The sequence below is a fragment of the Eleginops maclovinus genome, chromosome 11 (assembly GCF_036324505.1).
Source record: "Eleginops maclovinus isolate JMC-PN-2008 ecotype Puerto Natales chromosome 11, JC_Emac_rtc_rv5, whole genome shotgun sequence".
Lineage (NCBI taxonomy): Eukaryota > Metazoa > Chordata > Actinopteri > Perciformes > Eleginopidae > Eleginops > Eleginops maclovinus.
The window spans coordinates 5,026,498-5,050,194 of record NC_086359.1 but is presented as its reverse complement, the minus strand read 5'-3'; the positions used below and the strand labels follow the sequence as shown (position 1 = coordinate 5,050,194).

General features: G+C 43.1%; 2 protein-coding genes across 2 annotated transcripts; both read left to right on the top strand.

The window, feature by feature from the left end:
• Nucleotides 1-121: 121 nt before the first annotated feature.
• Nucleotides 122-18,232, top strand: c2cd2l (c2cd2 like). The gene is given in 16 exon segments (XM_063895159.1): nucleotides 122-387; nucleotides 682-994; nucleotides 997-1,133; nucleotides 10,008-10,103; nucleotides 10,215-10,334; nucleotides 11,768-11,878; nucleotides 12,592-12,705; nucleotides 12,829-12,928; nucleotides 13,012-13,144; nucleotides 13,525-13,589; nucleotides 13,828-13,949; nucleotides 14,434-14,605; nucleotides 14,695-14,796; nucleotides 15,166-15,299; nucleotides 15,836-16,043; nucleotides 16,461-18,232. Coding segments are annotated over 15 exon segments (2,085 nt in total). The 5' UTR covers nucleotides 122-387; nucleotides 682-768; the 3' UTR covers nucleotides 16,706-18,232.
• Nucleotides 18,233-18,738: 506 nt separating this feature from the next.
• On the top strand, nucleotides 18,739-19,403 carry LOC134872059 (histone H2AX). Its single transcript, XM_063895160.1, has one exon. The coding sequence runs from the start codon at nucleotides 18,849-18,851 to the stop codon at nucleotides 19,275-19,277; it is 429 nt and encodes a 142-aa protein (XP_063751230.1). The 5' UTR covers nucleotides 18,739-18,848; the 3' UTR covers nucleotides 19,278-19,403.
• The last annotated feature ends 4,294 nt before the right edge of the window (nucleotides 19,404-23,697 follow it).

The window sequence follows — 23,697 nt, the reverse complement described above, 5'->3', positions numbered from 1 at the left end:
AACTTATTAATGTTTCCTGCTTTTATTTTGAAGGCCCCACCTTTCACTTCCCTTTTGCTGTTCCGTTCCTCCTCCGCAGCGCCCCCTGTGGCCTTCTGCTGCTCTTTATCAAATCATCATTGTGGAGAGGTAAGAGAGGTAGGAGGGTACGAGAAGCGGAGAACCTAAACCCTCCGGAGTCTGAAGGCTCTAAACAGAGGACAGGAGGCTTCATTTTGAATCCATTAATGACAGCAGGGAGACCTCAGTCAAAACGTCGCTCCAGATTTGGAGATGGGACAAACACATTTATTGTTGGCAGCACATCTCCATGAAGCCAGCTTCACGTTACCAATGCATCGTTTTCGTTACCCTGCAGCCTGAAGCACGGACTGTTTAAGTTAAACGGTAAGTCATTGTGAAGCTACAATTTATAATCTGAGTTTATTTCTACCTCATCAACCTGCGCGACATCGTCTTCTTTGATAATACACAATTAATCCTTATCTGCGTAACGTTAACGCAGGTTCTTTTGCTCCATACACATGGTGTGTTGCATGGGATATAAAACCAAGCATATTAAAGTTAAGGTGATCAAAGCCACCGTGTCTGTGCATCCCCTTTGTATTTTGGGTTACCATTCAGTCATAACTTGTTATTACACATTGAATCAAGATGACTGACTAATGCCCCCACTCACAGGATTCTACAGGGAGCGGATCTGCTCTGATTGTCAGTCCTGTGATTTCCATCTGGACCTGGTGATATGAGAGGCTCCAGGAGACGGTGATGGAGCTCCAGGAGTTGGGCTGGCTGAGTCTGGTGGGTCTCTTTCTAACCTCCCTGCTCATTGTGCTGGGATGGCTGCTCCAGTACTTGCTGACCGTGCTGCGTCTGTGGAGATCCAGGAAGACAGCCAAGCCGGACAGAAGAGATATAGCCTGGCAGCAGCTCTCCATCAAACAGCCACACCAGAGCCTGGCTGGAGGTGCGTGGGGCTTCCTGCTGAAGCTCCGCTCGGCCGGGGTGCAGGAGCTGCTTCTGAGGCCGGGGTCAAAGGCTTGTTGACCTCTCTGTTCTCCTTCAAGTCCTTCAGAGAGCACTGGCAAAGGACCTGGGTCAAAGCTCTGAATGAGCAAGCTTGCAGGCATGGGGTGAGTTGTTCATTTCAGATAATGTAGCCACGGCTGGGCATTATGGAAAAAAATAAATCACAGTATTTCTGAGGAAAAACATTGCTAAAGTCAACCAACCAAAGAAAAACATTTATGAACATCATATCCAAAATGGACCACATCTAGGATATCTATGCTCATAACCCAGTATCGACTTAATATTAATACATGTCCCAGCCTTACTTCAAGCCATGAATTGGAGGAGGTGTAGTACAAATCCTACTGCATAGGAGAGATGAATAAACATGATGTCGGTGTGTAGAGGAGCACGCCTAAGGTCATTAAGCAGAGGCATTAATAGTCAAGCAAGGGCTGATACAGTTGGTGTGCCCTTGTGCGCTGGAAGTGTGTGTAGGCAGGGGGTGGAGGTGTGGGAGTTGGAGTTGGAGTGTCTAATCCGTAAGAGGATGGGGGGCAGAGTGTTGCGTAACAGCTCTGAATCAATGCACATAAGAGAGGAGAGGCAAGACCAGTCAGCGTAGCTACAGTACGAACACCCACGGCTGATAAAAATAGTTTGGTACCCGGCCTTGTGGTGGGGAAATGGTTATGTTCGATCGAAGTCTATGATGAGTAGTTGTCTTTCACCTTCCCCGCAGCTCATAGATTGCATTAAAACTGCAAGATGTAGCTGCTTCGACCAGAAATGTGGGATTCAGTTTGCAGAGACTCCAGACTGTCGGTTGTCTGGCACGTGTCGGAGGATTAGAGTGAGTTTCTAAAGGTCTTTCTCCTTTCAAATAGCTCCTTTTGATCTGTGTGAATCAAAGTCTTCCACACGGTTAGATGTTAGCTATGAGCACTGCTGGGAAGAGGAGGAGGATCCTCAGCTCCCCCCACTCAGGAACTGTGTGTGTGTTGCATGAGAGATGAGTTGGCGGCGAATTTAAAGGGGTCAGTTCAATCCACAAAACAAACGACACTTGATTCTGATTCACAAGGATCAGCCTCGCCTCAGATGTTCGAGTGAACTCTTCGGAGTCAGAACAATTTGGTGATGGTGCAAGTTTTGCATGTTGGTTTGATAAAAATAAAGATGGAGACGATTCAATAAATAGGCCAGTGCTTGTTCAGCATGTGCACATTCTTTAGATACTAAAAATATCAAACTGTATTTTGCATACATTAGCGATGTCATATCGGTTATGTGTCGTAGGATTTTGATTGCAGATTGAAACCAAATTATAACACCTTCCTCTCACCCCTAATTTTCCAAGCATGTGAGGAACTGTAGTGGCCTTCAGGTAGAGACAAAGTGGAAGGCCCTCGATATACCAGTGTTTAGTTTGGCCTTACTAATTTACTGTAGAAAAATGGCTGTGCGACATGGCAGACTTTGTGGTAAAGGACCTGCTCCCTCATTCTGAAATGCATTCATCTCTGCTAATAGATCCCCCTAAATCTTACATATTGGTCCCTTCAAAGTACTGTCTAGTCTTTATGCTAAGCTAAGCCAACTGTAGCTCTACACTTAGATTGCAGATTAAGAGATTGGTATTGATCGTAACATTTAAAGCCAAAATGATACCCTCCGCATCTGTGAGTACAGAAGGGTCCCTGTGACGTTAGTGTCATCAGCTGTCGTTTTCCAGTCTGCTCTGGAGTACATCAGTCCCTTCAGTCCGTGCAAGACGATGCACATTTCCACAAATGGCAAGGAATGCCTTTACAGTCTGACAGTGTTGATGTTCAGGATCTCCATTTAGTATAAACGTCCTCATTTTAGGCCAGTCTGTCCTGCGTAATATACCGTACAAACTGCTTTAGTTAGAGCACAAACATGTCTGTGATTCTGCGTGTGACTCATCCATGGTCTTATGTTGTATCACATGTGTTTTAGTATGCAGCATTAAGTCTGCATTTTCTCAGTGTGACGCATTCTTGAGCTTGTAAAAAACAGGTCAGTGAGCTGAGCGGTGTAATTCTACTGTAACGGCTTCTCTTTGATATATGCCGGTGAATCGGTGCAGCTAAGTTGTCTTTCTAGTTGATCCATTGTGACCTCGCAGTTACTAAGAAACTCCACAACATTCGAGTGAACCTCGGGTGAACTGTGGACATTTATTGAGACTAAGAGAAGTTTCCAGATGAAATGGAAATCACTATGCAACCTAGCTGTAGTTGCTCTGTGCACAGCTACTCTCTCTGTGGTGGAATGAGCAACAAAGACACGAGGGAGGCCTGGAAAGGGTTTTAAAAAAGAAAGTTGCTATGGAGATTTATTGCACGTGAGAACCAATAAACGTCGTGCTCCTTCTCCTCTTCTGTGACCTTTAGGCTTATGAACGCAGGGCTTTGGCACAGCAATGATAAAATGAACATTGTTATTGTAAGATAATTCTCCAGACTGAGTAAATGCGTCAGTGGGTGGAGGAGCCAAGCAGTCCACGTCTGTCTGTCCATGTGTTGTTTAGTTTGTGAACCCCGGGTGCGAGCCATAACTTCCCGAGTTTACTCATCACAAGAGATAATTGTGTCTGCGCACAGAGCAATCTGTTATTTGTTTTGGGGCGTATGCAAATCACAAAAGAGATACGGAAGAAACATGTCTTGCTGTATATATAACACCTTCCTCCAGGAGTAAGTCTAAACGGCCATGGTGGACCAAACACTGGCCTTATTCTGTCGCCTAGGTTTGGCATCTGCAGCTTTCATAATGATAACACATGGGGTAATAGCTATTTTAAGTAGCTGAGTTATGCTTTTAGGGGTTTTCCCTTTCCTGTACTGTGTTATATAGGTTTGTCTGCATGTAAATGGTCTGCAAAGACTAAAATCCTGCCTGAAACACCTCCATTGGAATCCTTTGTTTTCTTCCGTAACATAATGACATCTATTTACTAATTACCCTTCTATTGGCTAGCTCTCCAACACATTGTATGTGGTAGGCTAAGGGGCGGGATAACTCTGACCAATCACAGCAGAGCCAGCCAGCTAACCAATCAGAGGCGCCTGGTGATGCAGAACAGGCAGTATGAGAAAAATAAAGAGATTTTTGAACATTAAAGCATGGAGACATGTCCCAGTAGAGACACAAAATACGAACATGAACATGGAAATGAGCAGAATATGTCCTCTTTAATTATTTCCTTGTGTCTGTACTGTTGAAAGTTAACCTTGTTGTTTTTTTTATCTCCTTCATTTAAAAAAAAGTCTGGAAAAACCTGTTTCTGGATACGTGGCAAGTACGTAGTGGTCACAAGTGAGTCACATCACATTCTCAGCCTCTCACACACAGTAAACACCTGCCAGGCATGCCTCCGTGGCCACTTGGAAAAAGGACACTAGAGCAGCCTCACAGTCTCCTCTGACTTGCATTTCCTGATTATGTTTCTACCTCGAGCAAAACATGAGCTTCAGGGGAGGGAAAAAAAAGCACAATGAAGACGCGACTTCAATGTCATCATGTGGGGATTAGAACGTAAAGCCTTTATAGCATTAACCTAAGTACTTGTGCTGCATTAAAAATGGATGCTGACAGCGGCCTTTAAATAATTGTGTTGAAATGTGTCCGAATAAAGCAAGTTGAATGAGCACAGAAAGTTTGAACGACGCTGCTGGAAAAACTACAATAAATATAAATCAACAACAGAAATAAATCTGGCGGTAAAAAAGATTTGAAACTCCCAAACTATCCTTTGTACATTACATTTGAACAAATGTACCTCCATGCAATCATTTTATGTAAAGCTGAGACAGGAAATGAATCAGCAAGTGTTTTGACGGAAGGATTAAGGGATTTTTGGTGATTGTTTCTGTCCTCCCTGGCTTTTCATATGTTAGGTAAAGCTCGTGTAATTCTTCTGAAATCTGGCTTTAAAGACAAGGATGTAACACACAGACTGGACTTCCTGGATCCTATTCCTTTATCCGTAGCATTATACACTGAACGGTCTCTAACTTTGCGGTGCTCTTTGGATCATTTTGCAATATGATATTCATTCCGGTATTAGTTTTCCGCACAAATGACTCATGGCCTTTTATTCCAGGGGATAAACATGGGGGATATTTCAGTGGAAGTCAGAGAGAGGGAGGTTTTTGCTTCAGTGGTTTACACCTTTTACTGTGTGTATTTCGAGCTAGGAGAGTAAACACATGGTTTTTCATGATGCTCAAATATGCAATGTGGTTGAAAAAAACGCATTTGAACGCAAATGGAACCTGGAAATGAGCTTAATAGGGCTGCTTTGATTGAGGATCTTGAAATCTTTTGCTTATGTCTCCAACAACATGTCTGGGGATTTGCGGTATTTCCCCGAATAAATTCCATTTGAATTCTTGTGATTGTTCCTCCACATCTCAAAGGGGCGTAACACCACTGTGCAATCTTCTGTTGATCTCATTATGAAGATTTACTAGTATCACTGTCTGTAGTTTCAAATAGCAATTTCAGAAATCAGTTTACCTTGTTGATATTCCACTCACTGCAGCACATGGTGACCTAAGCCAGGAACCCCTCCAATACTCAACTCAGAACATACCTTGACCTCAGAGGAGACCTGAGCCCTGAAGTCCGGTATTTAAAACACCAAGAGACTAAAATCTAAAGGAGGCTGAATCCTTTTTCTCCATAAGATCTTTTTATGGGGGGAGGCATTTATCTTGGCATATGACAGTGTAGAAATGAAAGCGAGTATGACATGCAGCAAAATTCCTGAGGCTGCAGTCAAACCCGGGCCGTTGCGGTTATATGGCACGTGCTGTAACTAATCTTGACAGGTTGTTATGTAAAAACAGTAAGCAGCAGCAAAAGGTAAAGGACCTAAATGAGGATTTTTGGGGGGTTTTGTAGAGACAAAGCATCTTTTAATCCATATGGGAACATTTATGATTTAGTGATTTGTGGGATATATAACATAGGAGATAATTGAAACCCCAGGGTGAGAATGTTTTGCAGCTGCGTTTAGGATATGTCGAACTACCTCTACTCTAATGAGACACCCGCCAGCCCCTCCTCACTCTTCTGTGTCCATATAATCCAGGGATTTGACCTGAGGGTTCATCGCAGCTGGTTATATGCGACAATGTAAATAGGACGCCCTCCAGTTAGTCAACAGTTCACTGGACTTACACGTATACCCGTAAACAATCCAATAAAATAAAGCTGATTAAGCCCGATGCCTCTAAAGGTTTAAGAGCATTCCACACAAGCCATAAGGACCATTTGCCCACTGAAAAATAACCTGCTTCATGACTCAGTTGTTTTTCCAGAGGAAATGTCAGTCTGCTGAAGTATTACTGTTGGAGCCTCAGGATATAATCTTGCCTTTGGCAGGCGGGTTTGATATGGAGCTATTCCAATATCTCCTGCTGGATTATTTGGTGAAGGAGGCTTGAATGACTGAACATGCTGGCCTCTTCAGAGCTGCAGATCATAGTGGCACTGTCAGACTGCGTGTGCACCTGACACGTGATGACAGGCCATTGTCACGGGCTGCAGTGGGTGGTTGAGGAGGACGAATAGAGCAGAGTGTGCATCTGCTGGGACGGAAGCTCCTCATCCACTGAAGATATGCAATTATAAAGAGCATGGTGATTAGCTTGAGGCCACAGTTCACTTCTTCCCTCTCTGACTGTTTGAGCTGCTGGTAGATGATTAATTACGTGTGATTATACTCAGTACATTTCTCCTTAACGACAGGGAACGTTAAACATTTACAATTCATTTATAATGACAGTGCAGGAAACTGTCGTCAGTCACAGATGATATTCTAAATCACCAGACAGTTAAACGTCCTGAAGTTTCACTTTCAATTACAATTTCTAGGTCAGGGATGAATCTTCAAGTGGGCCACTCTGACACTCTGACTCGCACATTAAGCATTATTCTGTTATTATATCAAACTTGAACTACGAAGTCAGGCTAGATCTAAATGCTTGACATAGAAGTCCTTGCAGTTTTACTCGTCATGGATTTAACGTGCTGTTATTGAATGTTTAATAATCTTTGGTACCTGACAGATCACATTTAGTCATGTTATGCTAAATACTTAACAAGCATGTGAATGAGAATTTATAAAGGCTTGTGAAAAGGCAACAACAGTGCTACCAGAAAAACTAGGCTTCAACGGCTGATGATTTATTTTATAACACAAAGAAAACTAGTTTAAAGGATGTTTTCATTTCTCCAGAGTACAACAAACTGAGAATGGACGGCTAAATGGTGGTTGTTTCAAATGTTGCCTCTACCGCAACGAATTGTGGGATGGTACTACTCTTTTAGCCATCTTAGCTGTGCTAGCATGCTAACATTTGTGTCATCATCAATGCTAACGCTGCAGTTGCGTGGCTAGTGTACGAAATACAAATAAATGTTTTGTCCGTCTTAGTTTTCCGGGTTTTTGTGTATGTAAAATAAATGTCTTATTGTAATTAGCCTAAACCGAAGATACACGCTACTAAAGGAAAAGGGAGTGAAGAAGATGAGGGTCAACAAATGCCACAGGGGGAGTGTTATTCTGGTTGACCCACATGCTTTACACAGGCGTTCAGCCAGTCAGATCCAAAGGGGGGGTTGGGGGGGTCTCTGATAAAACTGAAGTGACACCATGGATGTCCTCCGGAACTGTCCCGATCCAGAAATACCTTACACACACACACACACACACACACACACACACACACACACACACACACACACACACACACACACACACACACACACACACACACACACACACACACACACACACACACACACACGTGTGAACAGTGGTGGTTCACAAGGACATACCAGAGGTTATGATGCCAGCACTGCACTCTCTTTTACAAAATGAGTTCTGAGTTCCACAGAGCACCAGATGGCTGCTGAAGAGGCCAATGAATGCAACATATCTGAGTAAACTCCCCTTTAAATGATGAAAAAACCCATAAACCAGTCCAGTTTAGGCCCATGCTAGACCTATAAACTAGATGATAGCTGTATAATTTCCACTTCCAAGCATTTACACGTACAAATGTTGAACTAACACAGTGGTAAACTCCAAATAGATAAAGATGGGATTATACTTCAGCCCAGAAAGTGATTTAAAAGGACATTATATGAGCAGAAACATCCTCGGAGCCAACCTTCTTTAAAGCATGCAAGATTTTGACTGACACATTTTGGCAAGCCGGTGCCGCTTTATGTCCTAAAGCAACTGGGAAATATATGAAGTTGTCGGTTTGTCTTTGTCACATTAAATCGTTGCAGCAATTGTTCTGATTTTTTTTATAAATTGAGATCTGGAGTGTTTTTAGAGTTGTCTGGTGGCCCAGTTGTACAACATAAGAACATCGCACATTTGTGGATTGCATACCAATAGCCTGAGTATGATCAACCCCCCTCCCCCTCCCCAGGCTCGTTGTCTTTATGTACACTGTGAGATTTCTAGTAAAGGCGAAATGTATGTAAAAATAACACTACAGAATGTGGGCGTCCCAAAACAAACTAGACACTTAGAAGTATTTACTCACTACTTTACACCGACTACAATTCAGATATCCCTGAGGGGTTTGAGTGTAGTGATGCACGTCTCTGAGTCTCACACATTCAGAACCTTGTGATAATGGCTTTATCTAACCCCGCTCGATCCGAAATGCATCACACCATGTTCGTTCTGCACTTTGGATGTAATGAACGGCTGGGTGGCTGAACAGTTTTAAAGGCTCCAGCCAACCGGAGTAAACACAGCCGGTTGTACGCGCTAGTCATGTGCCGCGTTGGTCCATGAACCTACGTCAGCTTACAGCATTTGGCTTCCTGCCCTACTGGCTGCAACACACACACACACACACACACACACACACACACACACACACATACACTGCAGACTTTGTTATATCATCCTCCCACCTCTTCCCCGCCTGTACTGGTGTGTTTGATAGAGATTGGACTTGGACCTACAAGAACATATGCCCTGACAATAGGGGATTTGTTTTCTCTCACGAGCATCTAACAAGCCATTTAAAGCTTCTGAAATCTGTGGCACACACGCACGCACGCGCGCACGCACGCACACAGACACACACACACACACACACACACACACAAAGACAGTGATAGTAGGTCACTGGTGTTGCCATGCTTCTGGAGAATCTTCTCTGACAACGGAACCTCCTTTTGTTGGAGGTGTCTCCTGTATTTATGTGAGCATGACTAAGCATTTTACGAATGCAGTCCTGATAACGGACGAGGCAGTTTGAGAGGGGGAACCTAAACTGCATTATTACAGCAGCTCATATTAACTGGTACTCATCACCACCATTTGGTCAAACATATGTCGTCCTGCATATGCCAGTGTCTTGCAGCATTGTTCATCATAAATCCAAGGAGCTGCCTGGACTTAACCACAGGGGTGCTTTGTCGTGCATCATAAACACAATAGCCTCATGATTGTTGGCATACACATTATGGCCACTTTACAGCGTTCAGTTCTATTGATTCATTTAAATGACATGTATTGAATTTAACAGGGTGACCTTGAAATGGTAAGCCTTTGGCAGGAGGAATGTAATCATGCATTAATAATCTCGACTCAGTTACAAAATGTGCCAAAAGGAACGTTTCTGTTTGAGAGCTTTCTGGGTGCATTGTGTGGATAGCATGTTAATGAGTTCAATCACTCTGTGCAAATACCAATGAGCTTTCTTGTCATCTGATACCAAACATGCTCAAAGTTGAATAAATGCCCCAGTGAATTTGCATTTTAGTTCAAGTGGTGCAGCAGCAATCCATTTTGTATCTCTAACTGTGAACTAGATGTATTAAAGCCTGTGTCGCTGCAGTAAAAACTCTTTCAAGTCGTCCCCAAGTGTCTCCTTTTACTCTTATGCAATATTTAGGACATTTTCTTCTCTTCCTGTCTCCCCCAGAGCTCCATCCAGATCACTTTTGACAGCAGCCTCCAGTTAACGGCTGCCTCTGCGATAGATAGTGTGACCTGCACTGACCAATCGGCAAACCGCATGGTAAGTCATCTTTATTATTAGTGAGGGCAATACATGATAAACCTCCTGCATCATAAAAAAATCAAGGTTTGTCTTCTTTTTTTTAAAAGCAGCCTCCTCTTGTTTTTACAGGTCTTACACTGTGAATGTTGGGTAGACACAGTGACCCTTCCTGTGACCGTCACGCAGCAGTCGCATGCTGCCGTTTCCATGGACACCTACCAGATCACTGTAGCGCCTATGGTGGCACAGGTACAAAAGCATACCACCTGGATTATTTTTGTTGCAATTTGCACATTGAAGGATAGGCCTACAAAACAAATCTCAGAGCAAGATTTGCATTTTCATTCAAATTTCAAAAATCACATCTGGCTATCGCCCCTCATTGTCATTAGGTGATGATTGTTAGGTCTTGTTCACGCCTGGCTTTAACATTGATCCAATCACAATTGGACAGCTCTGTCAGTTCACACCTTACAGTCTGAGGTTCACACCTGCAGCTACAATGTGTCTCCACATGCTTTTCAAAGGGACCACTTGAAATCAGGTCTTACTTCCCCGCTCTATATGCAAATAGACACAAACATCATACGCAAATCATATTGTTTTTAACGCGCCAGAGGCCGCATTGCACTTCCCTGCCTGCGAATTAAAAGAAGAAAGAAATCAAAGTGATACAGACATTTCTTGCAATGGTTCAGATTAACCAAGATGCCTAACGAACTGTTCTCGCTCTTTGTGCAAACATTGCAGATGTTTTGAACAAGTTACACAATAATAGCTGTCTTAAATATGTATCAAACCCACAGTGAGAAGTTAGATAGATAGAATCGGAGGATGAAACCCTCTTTATTTGTCACATACATGCACACAGCAGAGCACACACAGTGAAATTGGTCCTCTGCATTTAACCCATCCTAGTACTAGGAGCAGTGGGCAGCTATTGTGCAGTGCCCGGGGAGCAATGGGGAGGGGGAATGGAGGTGTTCGGTGCCTTGCTCAAGGGCACCACAGCAGGGCCTAGCAGGTGAACTGGGACCTCTCCAAGTAGCAGTCCACTTTCCATATTTCAAGTCTGTTCGGGGACTTGAACCGGCGACCCTACGATTCCCAGTCCAAGCCCCTACTGACTGAGCCACTGCTGGACAAACCCATTTTACATAAGTCCTGCTGCTTTCTGAGTCAGTGACGTTTGTTCTCTCTGTCTTTTTTAAATAGGATCATGTTGGAATACATTTTCCAACCACCTGTCCGTCACTTCCCTCACCATCTAGCATAATGAGAAATGTATTATCGGACCAGAAAGAAAAGTGTTTCTGCATGTACTCTAGCTCCAAGTGTTAGTGGGTGTTTCATAAGCTAGCAAAAGCTGCAAATCCTCTAGAACAGGAAAAAGTGGGTCCTGAGGCTTGACCAGTTGAGAACCACTGCTCTAGACTACTAGTTCCTTTAAGTAAATACCCATACAGTTCTTCATCGATACCGTCATGTTCATGGAAGCCTAATCTTTCTTGTTCGTACTAAATTATAACAATTAGTTACTGTAGTGATTATTTATATTAGAGAATGAAACATGTAGAATCCTTATAATATTCCTTCTCTCTTTAAAGCATGTTGGTTGGAGTGCCGTCTGCACCTACAGTAGGTGTAATGTGTTTTCCAACCTTGCTCCCCCTGTGCATCAGGTGGTGGTGTGTCTGGAGGAGGTGGAAGACGAAGGGCTGCTGATGTCCTGGACTCTCTCCAAGCAGCCGGCATTCTCTCTGACCGTGTCTCCATGCAGGCTGCAGAGACAGGTGAGAACATGTGACACTGATATCGTTAATATGAGATGTCTGCCGCATGCTGTCAGCAGAGGCCTCGTCTCCCAACCTGTCCAGAGTTTACAAGATAAAAGGTTGCGTGCATAAAAAAAGAAAACACATTCTGAAATTCCTTTCTTATATTTACTATGCTCGTGCTTTCTGTCAAGTTATGTTTATAAATCTCAGTCAGCATGGGATGTTTTTGCCCAATGAAACTCACCCTGAGTCATGAGGGAAAGGCCGTTCTTGAATATTGTTACGCAATGCCTTTTGCCAGTGAAGTCAGGAAAAATAGAGTCATACCAAGTATCTTTTTTTTTCTTCACATGTTAAGCTTTTTAATGTAGCTTTGAATGCTCGTCATATTCATCCAAACCCTCACACTTAATATATCATCTTTATCTGCAACTGTGCAAAATGACTTCAAACAGAATGAATAGACATGAGAAAAATGAACAAATAAAAATGTCCTTGAAAATAATAATAAAATATAGCGCAATTAATAGCATGGAATACCCGCTGAGAGACTCTACAATATAAAGTAAAGCAACAATAAAAAGCTCTGTTCTATTGGCTCCTTCTTGGTAATATATGAGAGTATCAGGCAGGAAATGTCTAAAAACCCATAGGTAACGTCCATACTTCAGTTTGTTGACCCGCCCTGCTGCAACACACATTAAACAGCTGTTCTTTGTTTGTGTCAGGGCACTGAGGGTGGGGCAGATGTGGACACGATTAAGGGACTGATAGAGGACACTCTGTTCAGCGCTCAGCCTGCCATGGTTCTCAACCTGAAAACCTGTGTGTCCAGTCCTTCGGTGAGAAATATGTCTCATTTGCAGCAGTAAGGCAAACACAAACAAGGGCCTTGTGTCTGGAATAAATGCAGTGCCATGACTGGATGCTGTGTGATAGATTGTGTACCCTTTTTTTACTCCCAGGCCCCCATGGACCATCTATCAGTGGGATTGAACTCTGTACCCCAGAGTGTCTTAGTGAGACGGCTACTGCTCCGGCAGCTCAAGGCGACCTTAAGTAAAGGTCAGATATTTTCCCTCAGCGTCAGATCCTTTCCGCCCCGGCTTCCCGCAGATTGCTCACTGTCTCGCTGTGTGTGCACGCAGGTCAGTGGTCTAGATCAGGGGAGCTGTGCTGCGTCCTGAGCCTGGACCAACCCTCCACAGAGAGGACCACCCGCTTCCTGTCTGCACCCGGCAACTCCAACGCCCCCCTGGAATGGAGTGAAGAAATCGCTCTGTAAGATGGCTGCTGTGATGGGAAGAAGAAAAAGCTTTTTCTGTGTTCACGTTAACATAGAAATCCCCAGACATGAACACTTTTGGTTATGTTGCATCTCTCTGCTTTTCACGCTGATTTGGATTAGGGGATGTCACTTTATTATTTGACAGGAACTACAGATGAGAAACAGCCTCTTAGCTTACTGTGACACATTTACAGAAATGTCTATCAACGTGCAATGTCCCTGTCAAATAAACCACAAAAATAAAATGTGCAGAAATCAGGGTTGAGCCAAATCTGAATCTGAATTTGATTGATCAATGTGTTTCCCATTAATTTAATTTTGCTTAGTCAGCTTTCCCTTGAAATCTAACCCAGTTGTTCCCTGTGTGTCTAAGGGAGCTGGGTCTGGAGACCAAAGAGCTGAGAGTCAGACTTCTGGAGCGGAACGGCAAAAGGGAACGTAAGGCATTGCACAATAGCAATTTAGTGTTGGCCGCTGCTCAGGAACCTGATCAGCAGGAATGTTTAACTGCTAAATCAAAATCAATGACGCCTGAAATGCAACGTTGGCAGGCTTACTGTAATGGTTGGCATTTTTTTAAATGCTCCGGGAGATGCTCCCATTGTGTCCTCAGAACTACAGTGGGTTTTCATGTTGTTTGTACAAATAAACGTTGCTTTGTTTTAAATCTGGATAGAGTTCCTGCCCGGCCACGCCTCCATCCCTTTGGACCTCCGGTGTAAAGCTCCCGCTGGACAACACACGCTGTCCATCAGCCCCGGACACGGCTTGGCTCCGAACGCCACCATCACAGCAGAGGTGAGGGACAAGATGCAGGGCACTTCTGTCGAATTATGGAAAAGCTCTTTCAAAACCATTCTCCAGCTTTTGAAGTGTACAGTTACATCACACTTTTATTATCTAACATCAAGTGAGCCGGGATGAAACAAAGCTTCAACACAAAGGGAGAGGGAGTGTTGTGTAACAGCTGATACAAAGTCCATTGTCGTTAATGTGAGAGCTGTCTCACATCTCTTTTCACCGTTTGAACTTGTTGCCTTTTTTTCCTTCCTGAAATGTACATATTTCTCCAAAGATAACCTCTGCTTCTTCCCTGCAGGATTACATTTCTGTTGTCCTGCGCGTCTCCTGCAACCTGTTAAACCTAAACTGATTACTCCTCTAAAATGTTCCCTGCAGGTCCAAATGTCAATTTGAATCAAGTGCCGACTTCTTTAATAGAGTGCCCATCCGCACTATACACTTTATCAGCAAATTCAAGTGTTTTTTTTCTCCTCTCTAGCTGGCTTATGTGGAAACAGTAGAGCTACGCAGCCCCAACAATGCTTTGCCACTTCGTTCCTCCCTCACCCCGAGCAAGAAAGTCGACGTGGACCGAACCATCATGCCGGATGGAACCATCGTAACCACGGTCACCACCGTCCAGTCTCGGCTAAAACTGGACCGCAGTCCAGGTAGGTAGAGTGTGCTGGAATAGTTGTACAAGAAGCTATCCGATAAAGTTGAGAAACATTTGAGATGACAAAGCTGCGATGCTTTTCAGGTGAATCCCCTTTGCGCTCGCCGTCTAAGGTGGAGGTGACGGAGAAGAAACCCACCATCCTGACAGACGGCAGGAGCAGCAGCGCCAGCCCCAACCTCAGCAGTGAGTTTCAGAAAGGACTGACACTGTTTTACATAACAATGCAAAGTACGATAAGCAGCAAGCTGCAGTGAAACAGGAGATGAGAGGAATGCACTTCACAGCACACATCATGCTCTCTCTGACAAGTACTCCTGTTCCAAAACCTGAATGTAGTTCCACAACACAGAGAAAGGACTTGCTTTACAAAGCCTGCTGCAGAAATGTCGGAAAGACATAAAAGACAACATTTGACAAGTGTACCTACGTATTTTCTCAGACACAAAAAAGGAACATCATTCCGTTTAATAATGCTCCCCCATTTTTGAGAAACTCTATCTCGCAGTGTATGAGTATAGTGCTGATTTACATATGTGTGCTTTTGTTGCTCAGAGAGCAGCCGCCTGTCTAATGGCCTGGATCCTGTTGCAGAGACGGCCATTCGGCAGCTGACGGAGTCCGCCGCCAAAGTAGCACGGAAGACGCCAACGAAGAGGAGCACGCTGATCATCTCGGGCGTGTCCAAGGTCAGAGAATGGAGACTGTGTCACATTTAGTGGCTTGTTGAAGTGCAATTAATGGAAAAATAAAAACAGTGCACTTTTGTGAACATATATCAACTTGGTATTATTTCTAGAGGATTTAACTTCTCTTCAGTAAACGAGTCATTGACAAGGTTTGCAAGACCTACCTTTAAGGAATGTGAAATACAATGACATGGAGCGAGGCAAAATGAGTTTGATCTAAATTTAGCCCACAGCCCTAGCCCCCCCATTGGTCCACATTATAGGGGAATTAGAGTCCTCTGACCTGAATTTGTTTTTTTCCTGAAAGGCTGCAGAAACCTATTCAGGGGAAGAGGCTATCCTTGACACAAAATTCCCTGGAATGTGTCGTGATTTTGAAAGTGTAAAAAGGTCCATGATATAATTCAAGTATTCACGATAAGCAGGTTTCAGGTCCAACAATCAGTGACACACTTCCCTCACTCCTATCACACATTATTTATTCATGCCACATTTCTAAAAGGGCATCATTTGAGTCAATATCCAACACTCAGCAGGTACCGCTCTCAGAAGATGACTGTGCGTTATCGAGCGGCTACGCTGCAGCCATGGACGCAGCGATGCATGGCAACCATGCGGGGCACAACCAGGACGCAGATGAAACCACACCTTCCGATGTGTCGGAGCGCCCCTCTGTGGACGATGTGGAATCGGACACCGGTTCGGCTGGTGCCTTGGAGACCTGCAGCCTCAAGGACCATAAAGGTAACGTTTTAGCTATTGAAATGATGTTTTTGGACATGTTGGAGCATCATTTCAAGAGATTTTGACTATTTCTGTCAATGTATGTATTTTTTTATTTGATCCTTTATTACATAGTACAGTTTATTCCATGTGCAAAGAGATCGATTATAGCCACCACATCAGATCAAAACTTAAATTGTGCTATGACAGATTTAAAAGCCACACAGCATCACACCCTCTGCTGCCCCCTGGAGGCTGTGCTGCAGAATGAACACAGCCAGACCAAAGTGGTGTTAAGTGGATCTGTGTTAATACTCTCATCTCATTTCCATTCATTTATTAAACTAGAAGATATGCGAGTGCTTAGTGTTTTTCTCTATTGCCCGAATATTGTGTTTAAAGGTTAAATACATTGACAAACCTGTCTGCTTCCTTTAGTGGGCTTTCTACAAAGTGGGACGAAGCTGTTGTTCCGCAGACGACATAGAGAGAAGGAGTCCAGCCTCAGCCAATCCCACGAAGACATCTCCAACATGGGCAATAACTTTGCTGCCGCTGCAACTATCGACCGTAAAAAGTCTGGCAGCTTCTCTCGGCGTCTGATAAAACGCTTCTCTTTCCGCTCGTCGGGCAAATCAAAAGGCAAAGCTACCAATGGAGGAGCGAGCTCACTGGATAACTGATCATCGACCTGTTTTTGACAGACTGAACACCCCTGGTGGGTTGTCACCTGTACGTCTTGAAAAGAGGATACCTCTGGGAGGACTTTCCTGTGGAGAGAAATGATTGCACCCTTCAGGACAGAAGGCCTCACACCACTGATGTTTAAATGTGATTCTGAATTCATTTTCTTTTGAGGAGAAGTCTGCTGCTTGATGAAGGAGAAGTCACAATGAATATCTTGTGTCTGTTTGAACACAAACTATTGCAGAAGTGTTTGATTGTGACCGATGCTGGAAATGCTCTTAAAATATTTATTGATATGATGCATTTGGTTGCACTTGAGACTGTTTTTTTCTATCAGCACGTGTAAAATTCCCTGGATGTATAACAGTCATTCATTATGTGGTTCTCATGAAACAAGTACTATTTATTTTACCCCCCAAAAATAAAAGTCATCGTAGTTTCTTAACACTGTAAAATAAAGCCATTTCTGTGTTTTTCCAAGCAACGGTAGTTTTAAGCCCATCGTTTCAGTAAAATAACGGTCATAATCTAGTAAGTCAATTCATAATTGCTTTAACATTGGTTTTAAAAGGTTGTTCAATGTTGTATGTCATAAGAAAAGATCATTTATTTATTGTACTTTTTGTTTATAAAGAGATACTTTCTGTGGAACATGAAACTTTTCAGTTTGCTGAAGCAAGGTTCTCGAGCAGACTCAAGCAGGGCAATAAGTTTGATATAAATTCTGTCAGTAAATAATATATGTTCAGGTATTTCTCTCCTTGCGGCTACTGTAAACTCAGATTAAGTCAAGTATATTACAGTGAATTCAGTTGATGTGGACATTTCATCATTGCAATAATGCTCATTACTTTGCAGCAAGATTGCATACTGTATATTGTGCAAAATTTCTCACATGGGGTAAATAATCATAACAACACATTTTGTATTATAAATTCAGAAGGATTATCATAGTCTTTCATTTTAAATACATGTCAGTCTCAAATCAGCGACAAACCTGCAACGGTTCTTCAGCTTAGTCTAAGAAAAGGTTTCTGGAAAGGTTTCAGCAAGACGGTTTTGATTGTTTACGACAGGCGGACGGGTAGAGTGGACATACTCAGGGCTAGAAAACTTCTAGCAACTAGACATAAGAAAACCTGCACCCAAAGGCGAACATAATCCAAACCAGCGTGTAAAAATGTAAATACGTATTCGGCCATATATTTTGTCTGATAAAAGTGCATTAATTATGGGACTTCAGAGCAACCAAATCAGGGTTATTTGCACCAATAAAATATTAGATAAAAAAGGGTAACTCCTAAGCCACTGCTGTCTAACTAACCATATAGTTTACAAAACAACAACCAATTCAAAAACACTGAATAAACGAACAAAGCTATTTTATTGTCTGAAGGCACATTATTTATGGCTGGAATGTTTAACATGAAGCAGCTGCAAAATTTAAGATATGTTTGATTTCTGTTGTAATATTTGAAATGTTTAATTTATTGCAAATAAATTATTTTTAAAGCCTCATAAAATGTCTTCTGAATGTATTCTATTTTCATCAGGTGTCAAATGCTTTGTTTTTTTAATGTTAAGGCTATTTTTGGCATAAATACAATACAAAATGTAGTGGTGTAGAGCTACTTTAAATAAAAAAATGCAATGTCATAAAACATGCTGCTGATTTTAGCTCTGCCGATGACTATGAGCCTTTCCAGGTGTTCATTTTTCTCATGCCACCTAAACTCGTGAAAAAGACTTGCTTGACTTTTACTGCAGCATTCGTTAAAGCGCCAAAAAACTTGAAGCAGGAGGGAAGATATCCGATTGGTCTTCCTTATCCGCCTCTTTACACAAGCACCCACTCACAACAAGCAGGGAAAACAACAGCCAATCGCTTGAGCTTCAACTACAGACCTCCCCGTGATTGGTTTGACATCAGAAAGGATACGCCAATCGTCATTGACTTCCGGTGCCTTCTGACCTCTCACAGCCAATCATACTTGACTATTTTTAGTCCGAATGCCAATCACTTCCTAAGGCGGGACAAAGCTTGGGGTTTATATCCAGGTTGTCCGAATTTCTTCCACATCACTTGTGAAACGTACGATTGCAGTATAATCTCGCCGAGGATAAACGCAACAAACAACAATGTCTGGAAGAGGGAAAACTGGAGGAAAGACCCGGGCTAAGGCCAAGACCCGAAGCTCCCGTGCGGGTCTGCAGTTTCCCGTAGGCCGTGTCCACCGACTCCTCCGCAAGGGAAACTATGCTGAGAGAGTCGGCGCCGGAGCCCCCGTGTACCTGGCCGCTGTGCTGGAGTATCTCACCGCCGAGATCCTGGAGCTGGCTGGCAACGCCGCTAGAGACAACAAGAAGACCCGCATCATCCCCCGTCACCTCCAGCTGGCTGTCCGCAACGACGAGGAGCTGAATAAGCTGCTCGGCGGTGTGACCATTGCACAGGGCGGTGTCCTGCCCAACATCCAGGCTGTCCTGCTCCCCAAGAAGACCGGTGCGGCTGCACCGAGCTCCGGCAAGGCGGGAAAGAAGGCCTCATCCCAGTCCCAGGAGTATTAGCTTTCTGGCTAATAACTTTTACCCCAACGGCCCTTTTAAGGGCCACCCACTCTTCAACGAGAGAGCGATTGTTGCAAACATGTTTTTCTTTCCGCATTTTATTTAATAAATGATTGTTTTGTTAAAGTGGTTGGCACTGTTGTGTTTCAAAGTTAGACTAACTGGTGTTAGCTGCTAACAGATGCATCCTGCTAACTGACAGAAAGTTAACCGTTAGCCAGTGAGTTGATATAACGCTAGCTATCCTTTCAGTGTCCACATGCATAGTTACGTGCTTCTAGTGTTGGTCTTTCCACTCATGGCTCAACAACCTATTTTAGTATGCACACGTGCTCGTTCAGCAGGTTATTCGCATCTCTAGGAAACACGATGGTAAAACTTGACTAAAACGTACTGCAAAGGGTTGCAGCGTTACCGGAAGCTGCAGCGCAACCTGCAGTTTGCTGTTCATCTGATCGATTCCAACATGACTGAGCCTTTTTGGGAAGCTGGGTTTAATATCCTCAGTTTAAGTTATTAAATTAAAATGAACCAACCCTCCAGTGCACTACATTTCATACACTGCAGGGCAATTTATGCTTTAATAAAAGCATAGTAAGAAGTCTGAGTCAAAGAGTAATCCATGATTTCCATAGTGTGTACAGTTAAACACACCTATTCTACATCTTACGTGTCAAACATCAAACCATGCTTTCTGTGGTTACCTGGGCTGTGTAATTGACTCCTTCAGCTAGAATTAAAAACACCAAAGTTATATATCTGATATTAGCTGTAGTTGGGAGCACTCAGGAAACGGGACAGCTGCATGTGTGTTTAAATCTAAATCCATTTCTAGAATTTGGACACTTTATTTGGTAAACAGATGTCCTCAGCTAAATATGTCATGTATAGAGTTTGTGCATCTGTGCTTACACCAGTAACGGCTCTTTCTGCTCGCAGCTGCAGGTGTTTCCTTATTTCCAACTGAATATGCAAACATCCGCTGCTCGTTTACAAGCAGGAGCCCAGTGACATCTGCTATAGTACACGTGGCGTTATTGTGAGTTACTTTTCCCTAATATAATCCTAAATCCAACCTTTAGGATAGATATTGAACACTAAATCCTAATTTAAGCACAAATAGTTCTGTATGGGAAGGGTTTAAGAAGCATTTAAGTTCCACTTCAAACAATAAAATATAAATTACTATATAACTTTAACTGTTAGATCCACACGTCCAAGAGTTGCACATTAGTTAATCCAATCAGACATGTCAAATCTGTCATGTTGGGGGTGAACTTCACTGGTTTTGCCACCAGGGGTCAACGGTCTCATGCCTGAAAATCTCTGCTATGTGACGTGTCAATGCCCATGTGTGTTTCCATTTAACAACAATTGAAGACAGCTCACTGCTCTTATTGTTCCAACAGATATTCAACACATGCACACTCACAATAATACCAGGCAATTAAAGATGTTCTCTGCTTGACATGAAAGCAGTGACAGTAAAATAGTGAGATTTTTGACCATCTTTAGGATCCATTACTCCTCTCAGCAGCCACACTTGATAATTCTGTGTTTGGGATTTGGTTATTCTGAGTAGTGGTTATTTTAATGTCATCTGTGGTTGGAATTGCTTGTTTTAGTCATTACCTTTCAGACACATCCACCTAAAACCAAAGGAGGAGAGCCTGCAGATATTTCCATCTGCTTCCACTGTTTTATTACTGGCAAAAGCAGCATGACCCACCGAGTTTGATCTGAGCCCAGGACAGGCTGAACCAATCACTCAGGCCTTGACAACGTGTCCAACACCGGCAGCCGGGCTACAAATTCCAGCGTAGGAGGAAAATAACTCTGGATGTGATAACTATAATTTCCTGATTGGCACTCTGTCAAAGGCTCTAAATGAACCTTTTGCTCTCAGCTGTTTGTGGAAAACAAACAGATATGCAGAGGTTTCTTTGGTTATCCTCTGCTTTTTCCGTGGTTTTACAGTATATGTGTAATTTAAGGCAGGAAGTGATCTGTAAAGTGACAGATATTGTTGACCTGAGAGAAAGTCAGTCACATGAGCACCTCTCAATCTATCCGTTCATGAGGCTGAAGTGATCTCATCCTGTCTCTTTTTCCGTGTTATCTTAATTAAAGTTAATGCTCTAATGAAAGGAACAAAAAATGATTCCCTGGAGGTAGTTAAGGAATTAGAGTTTTACTGGGTAAAGTCTGTACATCTGAAAAAAAGGGGGCAAATTAAGATTCAAATAAAAAAGGGCCTTTTTATTAGGTAAAGTGTACATCTGAGAAAAAAACAAACCTAGCTTGTGGGAATCACAGGGCAATTCAAGAAAAAATGGGAAAATTAAATGATGAGTGGGTAGAGGAAAAAGGGCCGGACAGAGGGCAGAAACGTGTGTGTGGAGGCACTGACTGTTTCACTTTGAAACCGTCCCAACAGCAGGGGAGAGCTGACAGCATATTTCCATCCTCTAGGAGAGAGACTCTTTTTCATGAACACTTGGGAAGAAGCCTCGTCTGCTGTGTTTCTAATCTTTGGACTGAATCCTCCCACAGACAAGAAGATGTTCATCGCTAGCTCTGGTAATGAGAAACAAAAATGTTTGCTGGATTGTGTGTAAGCACTTGTGTGTGTGGTGCAAAGCGAGTGGGAGAGAGAGAGAGAGAGAGATAATGGGGCTATTGTGGCAGTTTACACTCATGGTTTTCAGCCTGACACGACCCACTCAATGTGTGAGAGAGAGTTCACATACTTTCATTAACCTTATTGCGTGCCAATTTACAACTTCAACAGTACAGAGCAGGTGGGAAGGAGAGTTTAGGAGCCCAGCCGTCTCAGTGAATGGGCATTTTTATGTGTGTGAAATCCGGCTGCCTTCAGGGCTCACGCGTCCAGTTATGGAGTTGGAATTATAGGCTCGTGCAGCATTTCACCTGACAGGAGTGTGAGGTGCACACAAGTCTGAGTGAGTAGATTTCTAACTTTAAAGGTCTAAAAACCTTCCAATGTGGTGCATTTTTATATATTATGTATATCTAATATAATTGTTGTGTAACAGGGGAAACGTAATATGATTATGACTTGTTTGCATGTGCATTGTCTTGGTTGAGACAGAAAAAAGTTGATGATAAAAAGGAAAAAGATCTCATACGCAGTTTTCTGTTCTTAGGTCTTGCTCTTGTTCGTTGGATCTTTCTGTACTGAGTGATTAATGCAATATATGGAAATATGGGTGTTATATCATACAAGTGAAAATGGCATTCATGAGCACACATCGTTAATTTGTGGCTTAAAAACAGCATTGTTTTTTTTCTGACTATGATGCACCACTGTCCTCAAATATCTGGGTCTCTCTTTGAAGCTGCTGAAAATCTGTATACCTCATCTGTGAATCAGACTTCCGTCACACTGCTGCCTCCAGATGAGGGTCTTCCTTATCCTGATTTGAGTCTCACATTCATGCAGCATTCCTCCGAGCCACAACAAGCTCCAAAATTCAGTCACGGGTCAACGTTAGGTCAGAGGTCATGTTATGGCCTGTCAATGTTAGCGGAAGAAGTAGGATGTGTGCACTCCCGAGAGAAGTGCAGACAGGGTTCAGAGCGCTTTTACCTGAACTAATGAAAGCCAAATCTGTTTCTCATCAGACTTTTACACATTCTTCAACTTTGGGGGAATGTTATCTGCATCCACCTCTCTGAATGTATCCTGCCAAAGCATTTTGAGCATGCTTCCACCTGTCTGTGTTGGATTTCATTCAGTGGTGATGATCTTTTGATCTTCTCTCCAGGTATGGTTTCCCAGTGATATGGGGGAAATCATCTGCCCTTTGACAGGTTTTGTTTTTAGTCCTGCTGTGGGTCCACACACACTCAACACACAGCTCAGGGATCCTACAGTTATGTGGTGGAGCCGGTTTATTAGCCGAGAGCGTGCAAGGCTTGGCGTGACTCAAAAAAGGTTACAGTGGTTCGGACACATTAGAAGAGGTCCCAGGCAAGCTACCACCATGCACGGTGCACTCGAGGAAAGAAAAGAGCAAGAGTGCATGAGACTGGCAGAAGACTGGGATGTGTGGTGTCTCCCAAATGACCCACAGGCTACCCGTCTACCGTCATGTCAGGGCATCCTTCTGCTCCACAACTTTAGACAGTATGAGAGAGTGTGTATCTAGAAAAAACTGTACACTCTGAACCTGACACATGACTCAAGAACTCAAAGAAAACCTCACATCAGTGCGATCAGTAGAGCACACATGCTGACGCTGCAGCTAGCAAATACTCTTGTAACGGGGAACTTATATCACCCTTTAAATCTTTGTGTTACTCTATTATTAAATCCTACTTCGTATATAAACTCTTGGCTGCTACCATGCTTGCTTTGGCTAGAGTGACTAATCTAGATTTAAAATTTAAAGGACAT